The sequence below is a fragment of the Numida meleagris genome, chromosome Z, assembly GCF_002078875.1.
Source record: "Numida meleagris isolate 19003 breed g44 Domestic line chromosome Z, NumMel1.0, whole genome shotgun sequence".
In the NCBI taxonomy this organism is placed as follows: Eukaryota; Metazoa; Chordata; class Aves; order Galliformes; family Numididae; genus Numida; species Numida meleagris.
In genome coordinates this window covers 3,659,382-3,677,778 of record NC_034438.1, presented here as the reverse complement: position 1 = coordinate 3,677,778, position 18,397 = coordinate 3,659,382, and the positions used below count along the sequence as shown (strand labels likewise).

Here is an 18,397-nt window from a genome sequence, read left to right as displayed (position 1 = left end):
TCAGATTTTGCTCAGTTTTGTGTCAACAGCTTACATGATCACAACAGACATCATCATTTCTAGCAGAAGAATCTTGCTGAAATTTTGTAGCACACAAAAAGAATGGCCACTGCCTTTCCAAACTCACAAAAGAAAACTCCTTCTTCAGTAAATACATGGACACAACTGAAGTTTGGATTACAATCTGACAAAATCTAACAATAATTTGGCCCAGTGCGGTAACTATCAGTCATGATGCAAATGCTGTTATCAACGAAGTAACCATATCAGATTTTAATATACAACTATACAGAGAAATGACTAAATTTATATGACTCTTTACAAGTTACATTTTACTTATAGGTTATCTCATCTGTATGAATAAGATTATTCACTTGAGTGACAAGTATTTCTCTCAGAATCAGCTCTAGAACAGAAAATATGAGTTCTTGCAAATGTTAGTATTTTTGCAAATCAGAATTAAAGATAACTCCAGCAAACCTTTGTTGTAGCACTTGCTTTACTGCTAGAAACCACTTGCAATATAGATAATGCAGCTAATATTTAATAAAGGAATATCGTTACTTTCTCTGCTTCCAGAAAAATGTCATTTACTTCAAAGATGTGCATGAACAAAGTGAACAAAATACTCTTCTTTAATCAAAACATGATAATTAACAGAAGTCCAAGTACCCTTATCTTGGGGAACAAGAATAGCAGGTAGCAATTCCACTACTCTTTCAAGTCTGTGATTGTGCTACTGAGTGAGAGCATCTGACAACTATGAATTCACTTCTTGTCATTTCAGGTGGAGTAATTAACAAGGTGACTATATCTGCATGGCTATTAGCATGGATGGTGTCTTGGATTTAGTAAGGTGCAGATGGCTGCTGGCTTCCATGAAAGAAAGGTTAATAGAGACATTTGTCTTGTGACGAAAAATTTTGAATTGAGTGAGATCAATCATCCACCTCTATCAAACTACAATATAAGTGTCTTTTTTCCAATTTCGAAAAATCATTTAAGAGTTATGTTTTACATATCACGGTATACAGGAAACAGGAAAGCAAGTTTTACATGTGATGATCCTAAGAGTGTGCAAGTCTCAGTCTGACTTCCAAGTTCATGCTCCCAATCGTAATTATAATCACTGGGATAAAGCCTCAGAATGACTTCAGTGTTCACTCTAGCTTCAGTCATGTAGTTCCCAGGGTCTTTGAATCTTCTTCTCAACTGCAACATAATTATGACTAAGATAAAAGTCATTCTGCCCTACATAGCCGTAAGATCCTGAGCTTTCATTGTAGTATTTAACATTTGAGAACACTATTCATCTGATCAACCTGAAACGTAAGCATTAGAGTGAAATGAATCATGCTCTAGAACTCCTGTACATTTCTGTTTGGAGTTAAAGACCAAAAACTACCTGTGACTTCACTGTGGGTTACAGTTCTGGATAAACTTACAAACTCTCCTTTGTCAGCATCCAGATGAATACTTTGCTCACACTTACGCCTGGTCAGAATCTATAAACTGCGAGCTGAATGCTCCTGATTACATGAGTGGTTCAAGGTGATGAAAGTGTGTATATGAAACTTCATTAAAAGCCCTGCAATAACCTAGAACCCAAGGGGAGACTGCTGTCCCAGTTCTATGGCAGGTCAGTGTTCTGTGTATCACTGTAACCATTCAGGGAGGCTTGAAGAGCTCACCTCTGAGGAAAAGTTTGTCTATGATAAGAAAAATAACTCTTCTGCTCCTTTCTACTCCAGTTTATTAGAAACTTGATGAACCAAAGGAGAGGGAAGGAAGGATTGTTGGAATGTGTCACCTCGTGCATGTTAGTTGCTGAGATACAAGGTCTGTAGCCTGAATGAAGCTGATATGCAAAACAATACAAAACAAAACAAAACTGCAACAACATAAACAAAACCAAAAAACAAAGCAACAACAAAGAAAACTAAAAGCTTATTTTGTGTAGAACAGCCTAGTATAAAATATTTTATTTATTTGGATAAACATTTATTTATTTAAAAATAATTCTATTCTTGACTGACTTCTTTTTCTAGCCTCTGGATATGGTATGTATTATCAAATAATTTTAATTCTATTATTATTACAGAATATACCTCAGAAATGACTTGATATTGTCACAAGAAAAGGTTTTTTTTTCTTCTTAAAATTTACTCTAGCCATCCAGTGCTTGAGAATAGCAATTAAAAGGGCACGCTGTTATACACAGTTATTGATTACTTCTCTCTCTGTTTAGCAGGTACACAATTAAACTAGCAGGTGTCTAGGAGGAATAGAAGGGTTATAAACTGTGCTTTGATCCTCCATTGATGCTTTTCTCAGTGGAGAAGAACAGATGGTCAAGGCAGGAGTATATCTTAATTCTAACAAAAAGAGTGTTAATGAAGGATAGATGATAAGTATGAATAGTTGACAGTTAAAGAGTAGCGGTGTTTTCATGTGTCTGACCATGAAGCATAGCACTACACAGGAGAAACACTTATCTGTCCCGTTCCAGACATAGTAAACAGAAGCTGGACAGACATGTCTGGGAAATAAATAGAGTTGTTCATACATTTGCTTTCTTTATGAGACAGAGAGGGAATCACAGAACCATAAAGGTTGGAAAGGACCTTTGGGGATCATCTAGTCCTAAAGTTGGTTCCCTAGAGTAGGTTACACAAGAAAGTATCCAGGGAGTTCTTGAATATCTTCAGAGGAGGAGACTCCAGAACCTCTCGGGGCAGCTTGTTCCTGTACTCTGTTACTCTCAAAGTTCAGCTCTTCCTCGTACTCATATGGAACTTCCTAAGTTCCAGTGTGCCCATTACCCCTTGTCCTGTTACTGGGCACAACTGAAAAGAGGCTGGTCCCATTCATTTGACTCCCACCTATTAGATATTTATAGGCATTGATAAGCTCCCCTCTCAGCCTTCTCCAGGCTGAACAGTCCCAGGTTTCTCAGCCTTTCCTCATAAGGGAGATGCTACAGGCCACTAATCATCTTAGTAGCGCTCTGCTGGACTCTCCAGCAGTTCTCTGCACAGGACACAGTACTCCAGAAGGGGAGGATCACCTCCTTTGACCTGTTGCCTACACTCTTTTTAATGCACCCCAGGATGCCCCTGGCCTTCTTAAACACAAAGGCACACTGCTGGATCCTGTTGTCCTTCTCTGCAGAGCTCCTTTCAGTGGCTTTATGTCCAGGTGGAGGCCAGTGACAAGTGATGTTCTCCAGGGATCTGTCTTGGGACCAGTACTCTTTAACATCTAGATCAATGACATAGATGATGGAACAGAGTTCGCTCTCAGCAAGACTGCTGAGTTGTGCAGTTCATTTGGCAGAAGGAAAGAAGGTGATTATCCCTCTCTACTCTGCACTTGTGAGACCCTATCTCAAATATTCCATTCAAGTCTGGGGCCTCCAGCACAGCAAAGATGTTGAACTTTTGGGGAGGCTCCAGAGGATATCCAGAAAGATGATCAGACAGATGGAGCACATCTATGAAGACAGACTGAAGGAGGCTGGGCTTCCTCAGCCTGGAGAAGAGAAGACTGCGGGGAGACCGCATTACAGCTTTCCAATATTTAAAGAGATTTTATAAACAGGAGGGAAATCAACAGATGTGAAGATTTAGATTAGATGTCAGGAAGAAGCTTTTCACTGAGAGAGTGGTGAGGTGCTGGAACAGGTTGCCCAGAGGGGTTGCGTATGGCCCTTCTCTGTTCAAGGCCAGGTTGTATAGGGCCCTGGGCAGTCTGATCTAGTATTTGATCTTGTGGCTGGCAACGTTGCTTTTGGCAGGAGGGTTGGAACCTGATGATCCTTGAGTTTCCTTACAATTCAAGCCATTCTGCGATTCTATGATTCTTTCCAGCAGGTCAGCCCCTAACCTGTACTGATGCATGCAAGTCCAATCACTGTTCTCATCATCAAATAAGGTCATTCACAGTAGGAAAAAGCTCTAAATGAGAACATATAAATTAGAGCCATAGAAATTCAACAGTCTGTTTAATACATTTGACTCTTTTGGAGAGTGATAAGTACCCCAAGGAATTCCACAGAGTGATTTTTCTTTGGTATCCTCTCTAAACTTCCAATTATTTACACCTCAATAGTCTGTCTGAGCTGAAGGCAGAATTTTTGTTTTTAATAGTCTTTGATGGAATTTTTCCCTCCAGTAGTTATCTCTCTAACTGTTTTTTGAATCCATCTACACTTTTGGAACAGGTAATTATCCCTATTCTTTTTGTGGACAGAGATCAGCTTAGGATAGGATTTTGGTTTATAGGCTGACTCTGCAGAAGATGGGTAACAGTGGAAATATCTTGTCCGTCCTGGATGGAAAAGATTATTTTTCTTGTTTTTCATCCCCACCTATTCTGTCATTTCCCCACACATAGTTGTACTACTTCTTGAGCTCAGTGAATTGCTTACTAAAATGATTCAACTCATTATCTTGGTTGGTAACTATTTCTAGTTGTTGTGGCTTATTTTTCTACTGAACTAGTGCTGAATCCACCTGCAATGCGGTCCAGTGAGTGACAGAGAATCAAGAAGGCTGAGAGAGGAACAGACATGAAGAGAGGACTGGGACTTCTTCCTTTCCCACACTAGCTGTTAGGTTTGTCTCTTATCTCAGAAAGACAGTCAGCTGCAGAGCCTCCAGAGTTTGTTTGTAGAGCATGGCAGTAGGTGCACCATTCCTTGTCCGTGCTTCAGGGAAAAGAAGCGTTAACATTTTTAGCTCTATAGCGCTGTGTCTCCTCTACACTGTATTTCCTTCCCTGAGATCTCAAATGGCACTGCAGATAATCATAACTGCAACTACTGCCTGTTTTATCTGTGGTGGAAGTGAATCTGCTAGCAGAGGTGCTGTGTTATGTTTTCTAAAAGCATGAGTGATGGACACAGACAGACAACTGCATTTCCAAGACAAGATTGCAAGCCAAAATGTTTTCTGATTAACCTTCCAACCTCTGAGAAGATGTTCAGAAAAATGATAGGGGAAAAATGACAAGTGTGGGAACAGCATTCTGAGCCACTGACTCTCTAGAAAGACAGACTGCATTTGCCTGTCTACTATTGTTTATATCATAGATATCAGCAAAAGAAAATTATGAGATTAAGCACTATTTTCTGAGAGTCTGAAAATGGTAAATGACAGCAAGCTGTCACCTGGAGTACACACGTCAAATAATTGCATAATGAATAATATTTCTAAGAAAATATGAATTTGACAGAGAAGTAGATGACATTATGTGTGTCCAATATATTAATTTTGAGCATGGACTGAGAATTCTATTGGTTGTTTTGGTTCAATCTTTCATGAAACCTGTTTAGAACTCAATAATTGGCTTATTAAGACAAAGTTCCAAGAAATAAAGTTTAACAGCAGAACTAAAGATCATGTTTCTGAGGAACACAACATATTTAGAATGGTGCCAACTTGTTTCCTCAGTGAGGAAAACACCAGAATCAAAGCTCAAATTGAGCTGAGAATGGACTCAAGTTAGAGGATGGAACTGGGACTGAAAGGTTGAGAGATGATCAAACTATAATTACTTTATTATCTTAGAAGGTTAACAATCATATTTTAAAATATTCTTTACCAGGAGAGGTGGGAGTGTAGGACAGCGTTCTTTTATTGCTTTTTGTTATTGTTGCTGTTAGTTTCATTTTTTCCTTATTTAAAAAAATTTAATCAAGTTATTTTCATTACAGAGAAAGATCTACTACAATTTTCCAACCTCCAAACTACTCCAAGGAATTTCTATTTCCCTTCATGGCAGAAGGTATTTTATTGCTTCACTGAAATCTAAAATAAAGGAGCACTTGTATCATTATTATTTTTTTAATATTTCTCCCTCCTATTCTTCTGATTTTTTTTTTAATCAGCTCAGTCTCTCTGCATTTTTCTCCCTTCACTGCAGGACTGTTATCCATAAACTCTGACAGATGTCACCATGACTTCTGAAGACTCTTATTCTTACAAGCTGCTGTGGAAACCAATGTGAATCAAATTCAGACACCTACAGTTAGACGGCTACAAAATATATACCTACATTCAAGTTAGCTATCTAAAATACCTGTACAATTAATGATGGTACAGACTCTGTTCAGTTGCCCAAATATAGATGATCCTTGCTATTTGCTATACTCTACGGTATCATGTCTGGCTTTCAGTTCTTGGACTGGAGGGTCTCTGCTCCCCATAGGTCTTGTGTCACTTCTACACAGGGCCAGGTGCTGATAACACTAAACCTATGCAACACTCACAGCCTTCTAGACCAGGAACTTGAACCGCACAGAACACTGGAGGACATCTCAAATAGCTCTGCAAGTCTATAATAAGGGAGCTAATCATAGAATCATAGAATTAGCAAGGTTGGAAAAGACCTACAAGATCATCCAGTCCAACTGTCCACCTACCACCAATAACCCCACTAAACCATGTCTCTCAACGCCACATCTAAATGTTTCTTGAACACCTCCAGGGCTGGTGACTCCACCACCTCCCTGGCAGCTCATTCCAGCACCTGACCACTCTTTCAGAAAAGTAGTATTTCCTAACATAATAAACATCTATACTCCTAACCATGCAAAACCTCAACATGCATTTGACATGTAGACACTAATTTAGGTATCTGAATCTGGAGCTCAGTCTCAGCATAGTAAAGATAATTTCTGTTTCCTTATCTTCATCTACATGAGAAAAAAATATTTATACAGAGAGTATTAACGCATTAATTATTAACACATTAATGTGACATATGATGCACGTGTATTTTAAACAAAGGTTAAAAGGATGACCCCAGGAACTGGGTTTTCCTGGTGGATGAGAAGCTGGACATGGGCCAGCAGTCTGCTTGCAGCCCAGAAGGCCAACTATGTTCTGGGCTGCATTAAAAGAGGAGTGGCCAGCAAGGAGAGGGAGGTGATTGTCCCCCTCTAGTCAGCTCTTGTGAGGCCTCATCTGCAGTACTGCGTCCAGGCCTGAGGCCCGCCAGTACAAGAAGGATGCAGAGCTCTTGGAACGAGTCCAGAGGAGGGCCACCGTGATGATCAGAGGGCTGGAGCACCTCTCCTATGAAGAAAGGTTGAGGGAACTGGGCTTGTTTAGCTTGGAGAGGAGAAGGCAAGGGAGACCTCACTGTGGCCTTCCAGTATTTAAAGGGAGCATATAAACAAGAGGAGGTACAACTGCTTACGAGGGTAGATAGTGATAGAACAAGGAGGAATGGTTTTAAACTAAGACAGGGGAGATTTATGTTAGATGTTAGGAGGAAGTTTTTCACACAGAGGGTGGTGACGCACTGGAACAGGTTGCCCAAGGAGGTTGTGGATGCCCCATCCCTGGAGTCATTCAAGGCCAGGCTAGATGTAGCTCTGGGCAGCCTGGTCTAGTGGTTGATGACCAAATCCTACTAGACCAAGCAAGTGACCTTTTATGATAGTGTCATTGCATCAGTGGACAAGGGAAGAGCCACTGATGTCATCTAATGGACAAGGAACTGGCTGCAGGATCAAATCCAGAGAATGGTGGTAAATGACTTCATGTCTGGGTGAAGATCAGTGATGAGTGGTGTCTCCCAGGGGTCAGTGCTAGGACTGATACTCTTTAATATCTTCATCAATGACATCAACAGTGAGATTCAGTGTACCTTCAGAAAGTTTGCAGATGACAACAAGCTCTGGGATGTGGTCAACACGCTCAAGAGATGGGATGCCATCCAGAGGGACCTGTACAAGCTTGAGCAGTGGGCCCAGGAGAACCTCATGAGGTTCAAAAAATCCAAGTGCAAGGTCTTGCACCTGTATTGAGGCAACCTCCACTACCAATACCAGCTGGGACATGAAAGGATTGAACACAGACCTGACAAAAAGGACCTGGGGATAGTGGTGGCTGGCAAGCTAGATGTGAACCACCAATGTGTCCTCGCAGCCCAGAAAGCCAGCTGTATCCTGGGCTGCATCAAAAGAAGCATGGCCAGCAGGGCAAGGGAGGTGATCCTGTCCCTCTACTCTGTGCTGGTGAGGCCTCACCTGGAGTATTGCGTCAAATGTGGAGTCCTCGGTACAGGAGAGGTGTGGACCTGCTGGAACATGTCCAGAGAAGGGCCACAACAGTGATCCAAGGGGGAACACCTCTGTTTTGAGGACAGGCTGAGAGAGCTGGGGCTGTTCAACTTGGAGAAGAGAATGCTGTGATGTGACCTGATAGTGGTCTTTCATTATCTAAAAGGGAGCTACAGAGAAGAAGGGGACAGACTCTTTAGCAGGGTCTGTAATGATAGAACAAGAGGAAATGGCTTCAAGCTCAGAGAAGATTGATTTTAGCTGGATATAAGGAAAAAGTCTTTTACAGTGAGGGTGGTGAGGCACTGGCACAGATTGCCTGGAGACGTGGTGAATATCCCATCACTGGAGACTTTCTAGCTGAGGCTGGATCAGGTCCTGGGCAACTTGACTTAGCTGTGGATGTCTTTATTCATTGCTGGGGAGTAGGCCAAGATGATCTTTAAAGGTCCCTTCCAACTCTAAGGGTTATATGATTCTGTAATTGTATAATACCAACAGATAGAAAAATTTAAAAAAAAGAATAATATAACTGATGTTTAGGAATACAGCTCAAATGTACACAACAATATTCTTTAGAATTCTCTGTTCGTCATTTTAAATGATGATGAATATAGAATACAAACATAGGTAATTTAGATAAGTCTACACAATCAGTCTGAATATCCTCAGAGACGAACTTGGAGACAAATTGTACTAATTCCAGATCATTTTACATGAGTTGTTTATCCAATCTCAGATATGGATAATAAATCTATGAAAAACAATAAATGAAAGACTATAGTGACTATTTAGCAATTGGTTTATGAATTTTGCAATAGAAAAAATAATTTCAGAGCTCAAATCTAACTGCAGCTTGCTCAATCTGATCCAAATATTTTACCTTATATGGCAAAATGAGATGAGAAATAAATTAGGATTGGAGTGTAAATATATACTTGTTTAAGATAACAGTAGAAATTGTCTAGAAACTTGGTAAGTATTATAAAAATAAATTTGAATTTCAGTTGTTTTTCCCTTGTAACAGAACTTGTTGTTCCCTTGTTTTATACTTTTTCCATTACCATACCTCGAAGACAGATATATTCCTTTATATATGTATGTATATATATAGTTTATATTTTTTTTTGCTGTACTGTGTATTATGTTTTTCAGTCACTTTTTTTTTTCTTTTTCTCTGAAATTCACCCACGCATTTCCATCATCATATTAAATATGAGTTTAAATGTGTTATATTTAATGCATTGGTGAATGCATTACTTCATTAGAACACCTCATGGAAATTCATGTGCACTAAAGTGCCTCCCATCCCACACCCATTTCAATTAAAGAGTGGCACTGACACAGCTTTAATGCCCTCAACTGCTCATTTGACACAATCTCATGCAGTGATATCTCACCAAAACAGGAAGATGCTTTTGCATCTCTTTTGCATTATGTATTCATTTTAAGATTAGTCACATGGCTAATGAGCATCTTGGAAGCTGTCCAGTTTGCCACTCTATGTTATGCTTCCTTTCCTGCCACTCTATTTGCATTAACTTGCTCTGATATTGCCAAAGACCGTACAGAGTGTAAATTGCTCTTATCCATTTGTTCCAGAAAATGATCACATCCATTGCCTTTTGGAAACTGTTCCCAATGTTGATTACAATTAAATATTAAATGCATGCTGAAATAATTTCATTTTCATAAAGTGCTATCCTTTGAAATTTTGCCCAAATATTGTCTATCTAATAATGCATTTATTCTTTCCAGTCTCCACTTAGAAAAATAATATTTCTGCCTCAAAATTCAGAACTGCAGTGCTTGTACCAAGCCTAAAGTAACATCATTATTTCAGTTTATCTTGAAATAGAATTATAGTAAAAATGAAAGCATTAAAATACCCACCTCAGTTATTGTTTTCAATCAATGTTCAGTCTGTATTTTAAACAAATATTGGCAGCCTGATTTGTATAATTATGTGTAAGCAAGTTTATTTATATCTTTGGGTGTCTGAACTCTGAATTTCTCATCATCTTAACAACTTTTCCAAACTAAGACAATCAGCTGAGAACAAAAAAAAGCAGCTTTATCCCTCAAATAAAAGCATACTAGCCCTCAAAAAGGTACTGAACTTAAAAAAGTATTGTTTTTTTTTTCCATAATAACAAGTAAATTCTTCAAAAGTATAATACATCTATAAGTGATAAACATAAGTGAAAAAAAAAAAACATGTAAATGCTTCTACTTCTATTAGCTTCTATTTTCTTCTATTTTAATTATTAAAATCTGCATATTTGAAATATGTATATGTTTGGCATAGAAATCTGTAAGTGCGTCTAAGGGATGAAACAGTTCCCTAGAAGGACAGGCTGAGAGAGTTGTTCAGCCTGGAGAAGTGAAGGCTACAGAGACATCTGATATATTTGTACTTATACTCTTCTTAAAGCTTAGCATCTTATTAATTTACAGACAAAATATAAAGTAAGAATAAAATAAGGACAAAAAGAAAATCTAAAAATCATACAATATAAATTAATTGACCATGGGTCAATTGTATGGAACCAGCTGTAGATCAAGGCATAAAATATGTTCTCTCTATTAAAAAAACAAACAAGAACAAACAACTTCAACAATTTCTTAGGAATTAGTAAAAGCTATTATAGTTTCTTTGTTTCTGCTATTTTGTTCCTAATATAAGTTCTTGTGGCTCCGTGAATGAACAGAATCTGCTGTGGTTTTGTTCCTACCTAGAATATCAGTTTACATCTATCCTGTGCTCGTGTGCTTTGAGTATAGTTTACTGTCCCCTATCTTCTTTACACAGATGTAAATATATTCCCCTAAAATCTAGAGAAGTGAGAAAGAGATGAAATTATTACTCCACTCTCATGTTAACAGAATGATGGAATCATTCAGTGGCTTGGGGTGGAAGGACCTTTAAGATCATCTAATTCCAAAACCCCTGCTGTGAGCAGGGTTGTCATCCACTAAATCAAGCAGTAGATCAAGTTACCTAGGGTCCCACTCAGCCTGGCCTTGAACACCTGAAGGGATGAGACATCCACAGTTTCTCTGGGCAGCCTGTTCCAGTGCCTCACCAGTATCTCAGAGAAAAATTTCCCATGACATCTAATCTAAATCTCTCTTCTTTAAGTTTAAAACTTTTCCCCTGTGTTCTCTCACTCTTTATCTGTGTGAAAAGTTTATTTCGCTCCTGTTCACAGGCTCTCTTTGCATACTGGAAGGACACAATGAAGCATCCCCAGAGCCTTCTCCTCTCCGTGCTGAACAAGCCCAGCTCCCTCAGTCTGTCTTCCTAGGAGAGGTGCTCCAGCTGTCTGAGCATCTTCATGTCTTTCCTCTGGGCCCATTCCAACAGCTCCAACCCTTTCTTGTGCTGAGTGTCCCAGATTTGGACACAGTACTCCACATGGGGCCTCACAAGAACAGAGTAGAGGGGGCAATTACCACCCTTGCCCTGCTGTCACCCCTTTTTTGATGCTGCCCAGGGTATGATTGGCCTTCCAAGCTGCAAGTGCACACTGCTGGCTCATGTTAAGTTTTTTATCTACCAAGCCCACTAACCTAAAGGGGTCTTGGCAAGGCTGCTCTCAAGGAGTTTTTCTCCCAGACCGTACGCATATCTGAGATTTCTCTGACCCAAGTGCAACACCTTGCACTTAGCCTTGTTGAAGGTCACATGGGCCCACATCTCAAGTTTGTTCAGCTCCCTTTGGAAGGTTTCCTTTCCTTCAGTCATATCACTTGCACTGCTCAGCTTGGTGTCATCTGTAGTCTTGCTGAGGTTGTACTTGATCCCATCACCTATGTCACTGATGAGGATGTTAAAGAGTACTGGTCCCAAGACAATGCTGGGGCACGCCACTCACCATCAGCCTCCATCTGGACATAGATTCATTTACCACAACCTCTGGCTGCAATCTTCCAGCCAATTCCTTATCCACCACACTTTGAGCCCATATCTTCCCAATATAAATATAAGGACATGGTGTGAGACCCGGTCAAGGAACTTGCACAAGTCCAGGCAGACATCATCAACTGTCCATCAGTTGTCCACCAACACCTTTACTCCATCAAAGAAGGCCACCCATTTGGTCGGAGAGCTCTTGCATTCTCAGAAAGGCATCCTTATAGCATTGCCAGCTTTGCTCCACTCATTCATCAGCTTTGACTTTAAGGACAGTTTCCCAGGGGATCTCACCCAGTACTTTCTGAAAGAACCCAAAGTTCACTCTCCTGAACTTCAGAGTTCTGCTTTTTGCCAGGCGCATCCTCCTCAAGATCACAAACTCTACCAGGACATGATCACTACAGTCCAAAGTACCTCCAATCTTGACCTCTTTAATGAGCTCCTCTGTGTTGGTGTGCACCAGGTCCAGAAATACTTCTTCTCTGGATGGTTTGTCTAATACATGGACCAGAATTTTATCCCCAGCACACTCCAGGTATCTTTGGGTTTGCTTGTAGAATACTCTATGTCAACAGTCTAAATTTTAAAATGGACAGTGTTTATAATGATTTAGTAGCTCCTTGTGGCCAATGAAGTCTACCCCATAAAACTGGAAGTGGTAGACTTCTCAGATTTCAAACACAATGACACAAACTTCCACCCCCAGCATTTCTACTATGTCAGCTCTTAGTTCTAAGTCCCATCAAATGTAAGGTGGTGTAATATAATTTCTGGCAGCACAAATTATTTAAACCATAGATAAATTTGCATGGATAAGAATAGCTATTGCTGCTATCATAATCCCATCATATATAAAACATAGAGAAGTTAGTTGAAGAATATTAAGAAAAAAATATGTAGGTATTTGTTAGATTTGTCTGTGCATCTAAAACAAAACAAACTTTTAATTTTATTGTAAAGCTTACCTGCAACATAGTAAAATCAGTAAACTGATTAACAATGGAAGTCCACTGATTATCATTTAAACACATTGCATAACTTTATTTTCATAGAATATAGCTCCATTAGTGGTACTCACAGAAACTGTTATTCCTTCTAATTCCCAAAGATAAATAAATCCAGGGGTAGGTGGAATACATTATTTTCAAAGGACAGTGAAATCAGAAGTCAGTACATTCAGAAATAAAAGTGGCCTAGCATGTATGACATAGAAGAAAGGGAATGTGCTAATTTCCAGAGAGATCATCAGTTGCAGTGCACATAGCTAAATGGCATACTGGATTTTCTGCTTTGCTGTTCTGTTGGAATTAACATTCATTTCATTCCTGGTCTATATTTCTTTTGTGATAATCTGTTGCTGGGTTACTGTGAGAAACAGAACTCTGACTGGACAGATCACCATTCTACCTGAACATGCTAAGTTTCCTGGTACTAGAAACATCTGCTTGTGACTAGATCCTTGAAATGTCCAGGAAATCATTTCCCCACAGGCAACTTTCTTTATCAGCACAGCATTAGCCCTGGATATGTTCATTTTGTATTATTATTCTTTCTGAAAACCCAGACATTTGTCTGTAAATGTAAAATTTTAGTAAACTGATGGAAAACTTGCACAAAAAACAGTGAGATGTGTTCTGTGATTTGAGACCAGGGTCTCAAAAGTAGTAATAAATTTTTCAAGAATATAAACCCTTTTTTGAGTACAGAGATTTTCAAATACATTTGTTTGCTATTACAGGTAAGAACAAATGATTCCACCTACTTGGGGGTTTCTTTGTATTTATGTACAATTTTTAGGGGTTATACTATAAACTTACACAACAGGAAAGATACATACTTACCCTAAGATTGCACTCTGTTGTTTATCACGTGTTTTAGACCATGAATAAAAAAATAAATCTTTCTCAGAATGTCCTCATTCTCTGACAAAGATGCTGAACAGATAAATCTCAAAAGTCTTACTTCGACATCTGCCTCTAGTCAGCTGCATGAGTTTAAATTCAGTATTACAATTCTCTGTTCTCTAAATCCTATTTTCTTCTCCTATTTGGAGTGTTGGTTTTACGGAGAAGAAACTCTATCCTCTTCAAGGAGACATTCATTGTGATTAGGTCCTTTAGGCATTCCTGCAGCACTTACATAGAATGCATCATAAGTTTTCTTCTCTTTATGATTATTTATTATTCATACTTGTATATTGCCTAGAGACCAATAAGTTAAGATTATTCCAAGATGCAATATATACACAAATGAAGATGGCAGGTGTATCATTAAAGTTGGGTGTATATACATAACTTAATGGATTTGGTAACTACTAATTTTATTCTTTTCCAGTGAGATCTGATGTTTATTTTTTTTTCCGGATTCCAGCAAACAAATCTGAAGTAATTCTCTAGTTGTTTTGCTTTCTTTAAAATTGATTAATCTAATTTTTATTTTTTATATTTTTAATATTTTAATGATTACTAATAAATTTACTAGTGGTTTGGAGACCTTACACATTTTATCCTTACTTGAAATAGTTTATGAGGAGTTTATGAGGAGTTATTATCAAAGGAATATGTAATACTATAGGAATAATAAATTAAGAGAAATTATATCATTAGCTGCTACATATAGCCATTTAGTAATTTTATAAAGGTTAAACCTATGTTTAAAACTTTTGAAAATCTTGAAGATAACAGAAAAGAAAATGTTTTGGTTTAAGGTGCTAGGTTTTCCTTTTGGACTAATTTTTATTAGTAATAATGGTTTTTCTGGCTCACACATATCAGGCCCAGATTCTGCTGTCTTCTGCTATTTTTGCTACAGCTGCTTTGAAGTCACTGATTCAGAAATAGAAATCTTATTTCAGTCAATCTAAATTTATTCCAGATGATATTTCAGCCTCTGACTATCCCATTGTACTCTAGCCATTAGGTAATTGTTAATGGCTAAAGATGACGACTTGCATTATGTTGCAGATACATGTGAATATTTATCATTACTTGAGATTACAATGTCAGTAAAACCAAAAGAGTCAGTAGAATATGGGATCTCTGAGAATGACTCTAGCACATTAAATTCAGTTGGCACTCTATATTCCTAGAAAATGTCAATTAAGAGTTTAAAATTGGAGAATGATCCTAAAGTAACAAAAACAATAACAAATTTTATAACACATTCCAGATTGGAGTTTTTACCTTATTTAGCTATCATACACTGAAAAATTATTTTCTGTTGTGTCTGATTTTTGGCTTGTGTTCTGCAATACTAACATAGCTAATTATAGAGCATGAAGCCACATAAATATTTCTGGAAGAGATGGTTATGATATGACTACGACACTAAGTAACTGTCATTAAAACAAAACAAAACAAAACTTTAATCTAAAGTTTATAAATCTTGCTTATACATAGGTACTATTTAGGATCACCTTCTCACAGTGTGGAAACCTCCAGTAGTTGAAGAGATTGAAAGGGATGAAGAAGAGAAAAATCTTTACTTACCAATAGTTGGATCATGATAGTCAGGGAACCGATGGCTTATGAACTGCATTGTCATTGCTGGAAAGCAGAAAGTGTATAAGAAAGAGATTGTTATTATCAATATCAAATGGCATCAGGGAAAACAACAAACAAAATTTCTAGCTAAAAAGACCCTAAAATTCCCATAAATTGTAATGAAAGTGTTGGAAATGAAGTGTTACAGTTAAACAATCTAATACAGAATCACAGAATGATAGGGATAGGAAAGGATCTCTGGTGATTATCAAGTCCAACACCCCTTCTAAAGCAAATTCCCTTCAGTAGGTCACAGAGGAAAGCATTCAGGAAGCTTTCAAGTATCTTCCCAGAAAATTCCATCATCTCTCTGTGCACCTTGTTCAAGTGCTCTGTCACCCTCAAATTAAAATAGTTCTTCCTCATGTTTGTCTGGAACATCATAGACTCCAATTTGTGCCCATTAACTCTTGTCCTGTCAGTGGGCACCACCGAAAAGAGCTTGGTCCCATTCACTTGACTCCCATCTGTTAGATATTTATAAACGTTGTTAAGATCTCATCTCAGGTTGCTGTTCTCCAGGCTGAAAAGTCCCATATCTCTGAACCTTTCCTCACACAGTAGATATTGCAGGCCCTTAATCATCTCTCGAGAACTTCTTTGTCTTTCTTGAACTGGGGAGCCCAGAACTTAACATAGTACTCTGGATGTGGCTTCACAGGGCAGAGTTGTGGGGGAAGTCTCACCTCCCTCGACCTGCTGGCCACAATCTTTTCAGTGCACCCTTGGATGCAATGGTCTTTCCTGGTCACAAGGGCACACTGTTGGCTCATGTCCAACCTGTTCACAAGGAAGACACCCAAGTCCTTCTCTACAGAGTTCCTTTTTGGCAGACCAGCCTCTGAACTGTACTGATGCATGCAGTTATTAGTCCCCAGGTGTAGGACTCTGCACTTGTCCTGCCAGACCTTATAAATTTCTTCTCCACCCAAACCTCCACCCTGTCCAGGTTTTGTTGAATGGCAGCACGGACTTCTGGTGTGTCAAACACTCCTCCCAGCTTTGTATCTACAAACTTGTTGCAGGTGCACTCTATTCCTTGAACCTTGTTGCTGGTGTTGGTGTTGAACATGATCAGACCCAGTACTAGCCCTGGAGAGTGCCACTAGTTACGGTTACTACTAATCACCTTATAAGGTTTTTTTCCTATCTCAGGTAAATCCTCAACCATTTTATACAAAGTGAAACAGATCCAACAATCAGGTTAACTCTAGATTAATTCTGTAATGGTTTCTGAAACATCATAAATTGCAATTTCAGCAACGTATTTAAAATGATAGAATATGTCTACTTCTGCATCCAGTATATTTTTTTACTAATAAAGCCATCACTCTATTTGAAATAGTAGTTTAATGAAATTTACTGCTAATTTCCATTTGGAATAAGAAAAAATATGTTTCAAACTCCATAGCCAATCACTGAGAAACAGCTGACAGAAAAACAAACAGTCGTGTTTTGTTCCAGAAGTTCAAAATATTATTTAGACATCTCTTTCTTAGAATTTTTCATGGTATTCTACAAATTGTCACCGACTGCAGTAACCTGTTTGATTTCTGATGCTTCTCAGGAATATGTAACTCATTAAACATGATACAGCAGCCAAATAATTCTGTTAGGTACATACATAATTTTTATTTTTATTCTTTTCTGAACAGATAGTTTCATGGCTGAATATTACAATGCTGAGAATTTTTAGGAAAGTTACGTAAGCCATCAGGAAAATTGCTTTGCAGCGTTTGGAACATGCAGCTTATGGGCAACCGAATTCCAAGTAATGTAGCAAGCCAGAATCAGCCATAACTTATCCAACATTATGTTTTGTTCATGCCATGTAAAGTTCAAAGACTTTGAATAAGCACAAAAATAGGCCTCACTAGGTCACCATAATGACAGCAGTTCTCAGAACAACAGCTGAGAAGTAAAGGAATCTGCCTAACATAGAGCTGTGAGGAAAACACCTTCAGCAGTGAAAGAAATGAATTCCAGTTGCTCAGAAACCAGAAAGGAAAAAAAAAAAAAGCACATTAACAAAACAAACAAACAAACACTTTTTTTTTAAGTCAACTTCATGATTTTCATTTTTAACGTTTCTTAATACTTGCATTCAAATTTCTATATAGCACATATGGTGCCATTTTAAACAGAAACAGATAACTAAGTAAATATCCCTTCTGAATTGTAACTATTAATACTAATCATTCTGTCATAGTTTTATGATTTGTGATTGGTGTTCCACATCATAATATCATGTTGTGCAGTAGGAGTTAAAAAGTTAATGCTGCACGTCTGTGGATTGTCGGTAGTTCTGGTTATCTGGTCTCAGAAGAAAAGAATGAACTACAGCTCCCACAAGATTTCATTATTCTGTTTATGTTTTCCATTCAGAGGGAAAGATAAAACTGCCTGGGAGCCATGAGACTATCTCTTTCTGCGTGCCTTTGCTCTGGGTGCTCATTTTACTTTATTTATTAGCCTCAATTCATATTTCAATATTGTTCAGTTTTGGGTACCTCAATACAGAAAGGACATTGAGGTGCTGACGCAGGTCCAAAGAAGGGCAACAAGGCTGGTGAAGGGCTTGGAGAATATGCCCTATGAGGAGCGACGAAAGGAACTGGGGCTGTTTAGTCTGGGGAAGAGGAGGCTGAGGGGAGACCTCATTGCTCTCTTCAAATACCTGAAAGGTGATTGCAGTGAGAGCAGGGTTGGTCTCTTCTCCCTGGTGACAGGTGATGGGACAAGGGGAAATGGCCTCAAGTTGCTCCAGAGGAGGTTTAGGTTGGATATCAGGAAAAACTTCTTTACAGAAAGGTTTGTTAGGCACTGGAACAGGCTCCCCAGGGAGGTGGTTGAATCACCATCCCT

General features: G+C 38.6%; 1 protein-coding gene across 1 annotated transcript in view; it reads right to left on the bottom strand.

The window, feature by feature from the left end:
* The window catches only part of RIT2 (Ras like without CAAX 2), a 179,562-nt gene that overhangs the window by 108,989 nt on the left and 52,176 nt on the right, over positions 1 to 18,397 (bottom strand). Inside the window, exon 2 of the mRNA XM_021381169.1 lies at positions 15,479 to 15,535. Within this exon, the coding sequence (XP_021236844.1) occupies positions 15,479 to 15,535 (57 nt within the window). The remainder of the gene's footprint in view (positions 1 to 15,478; positions 15,536 to 18,397) is intronic.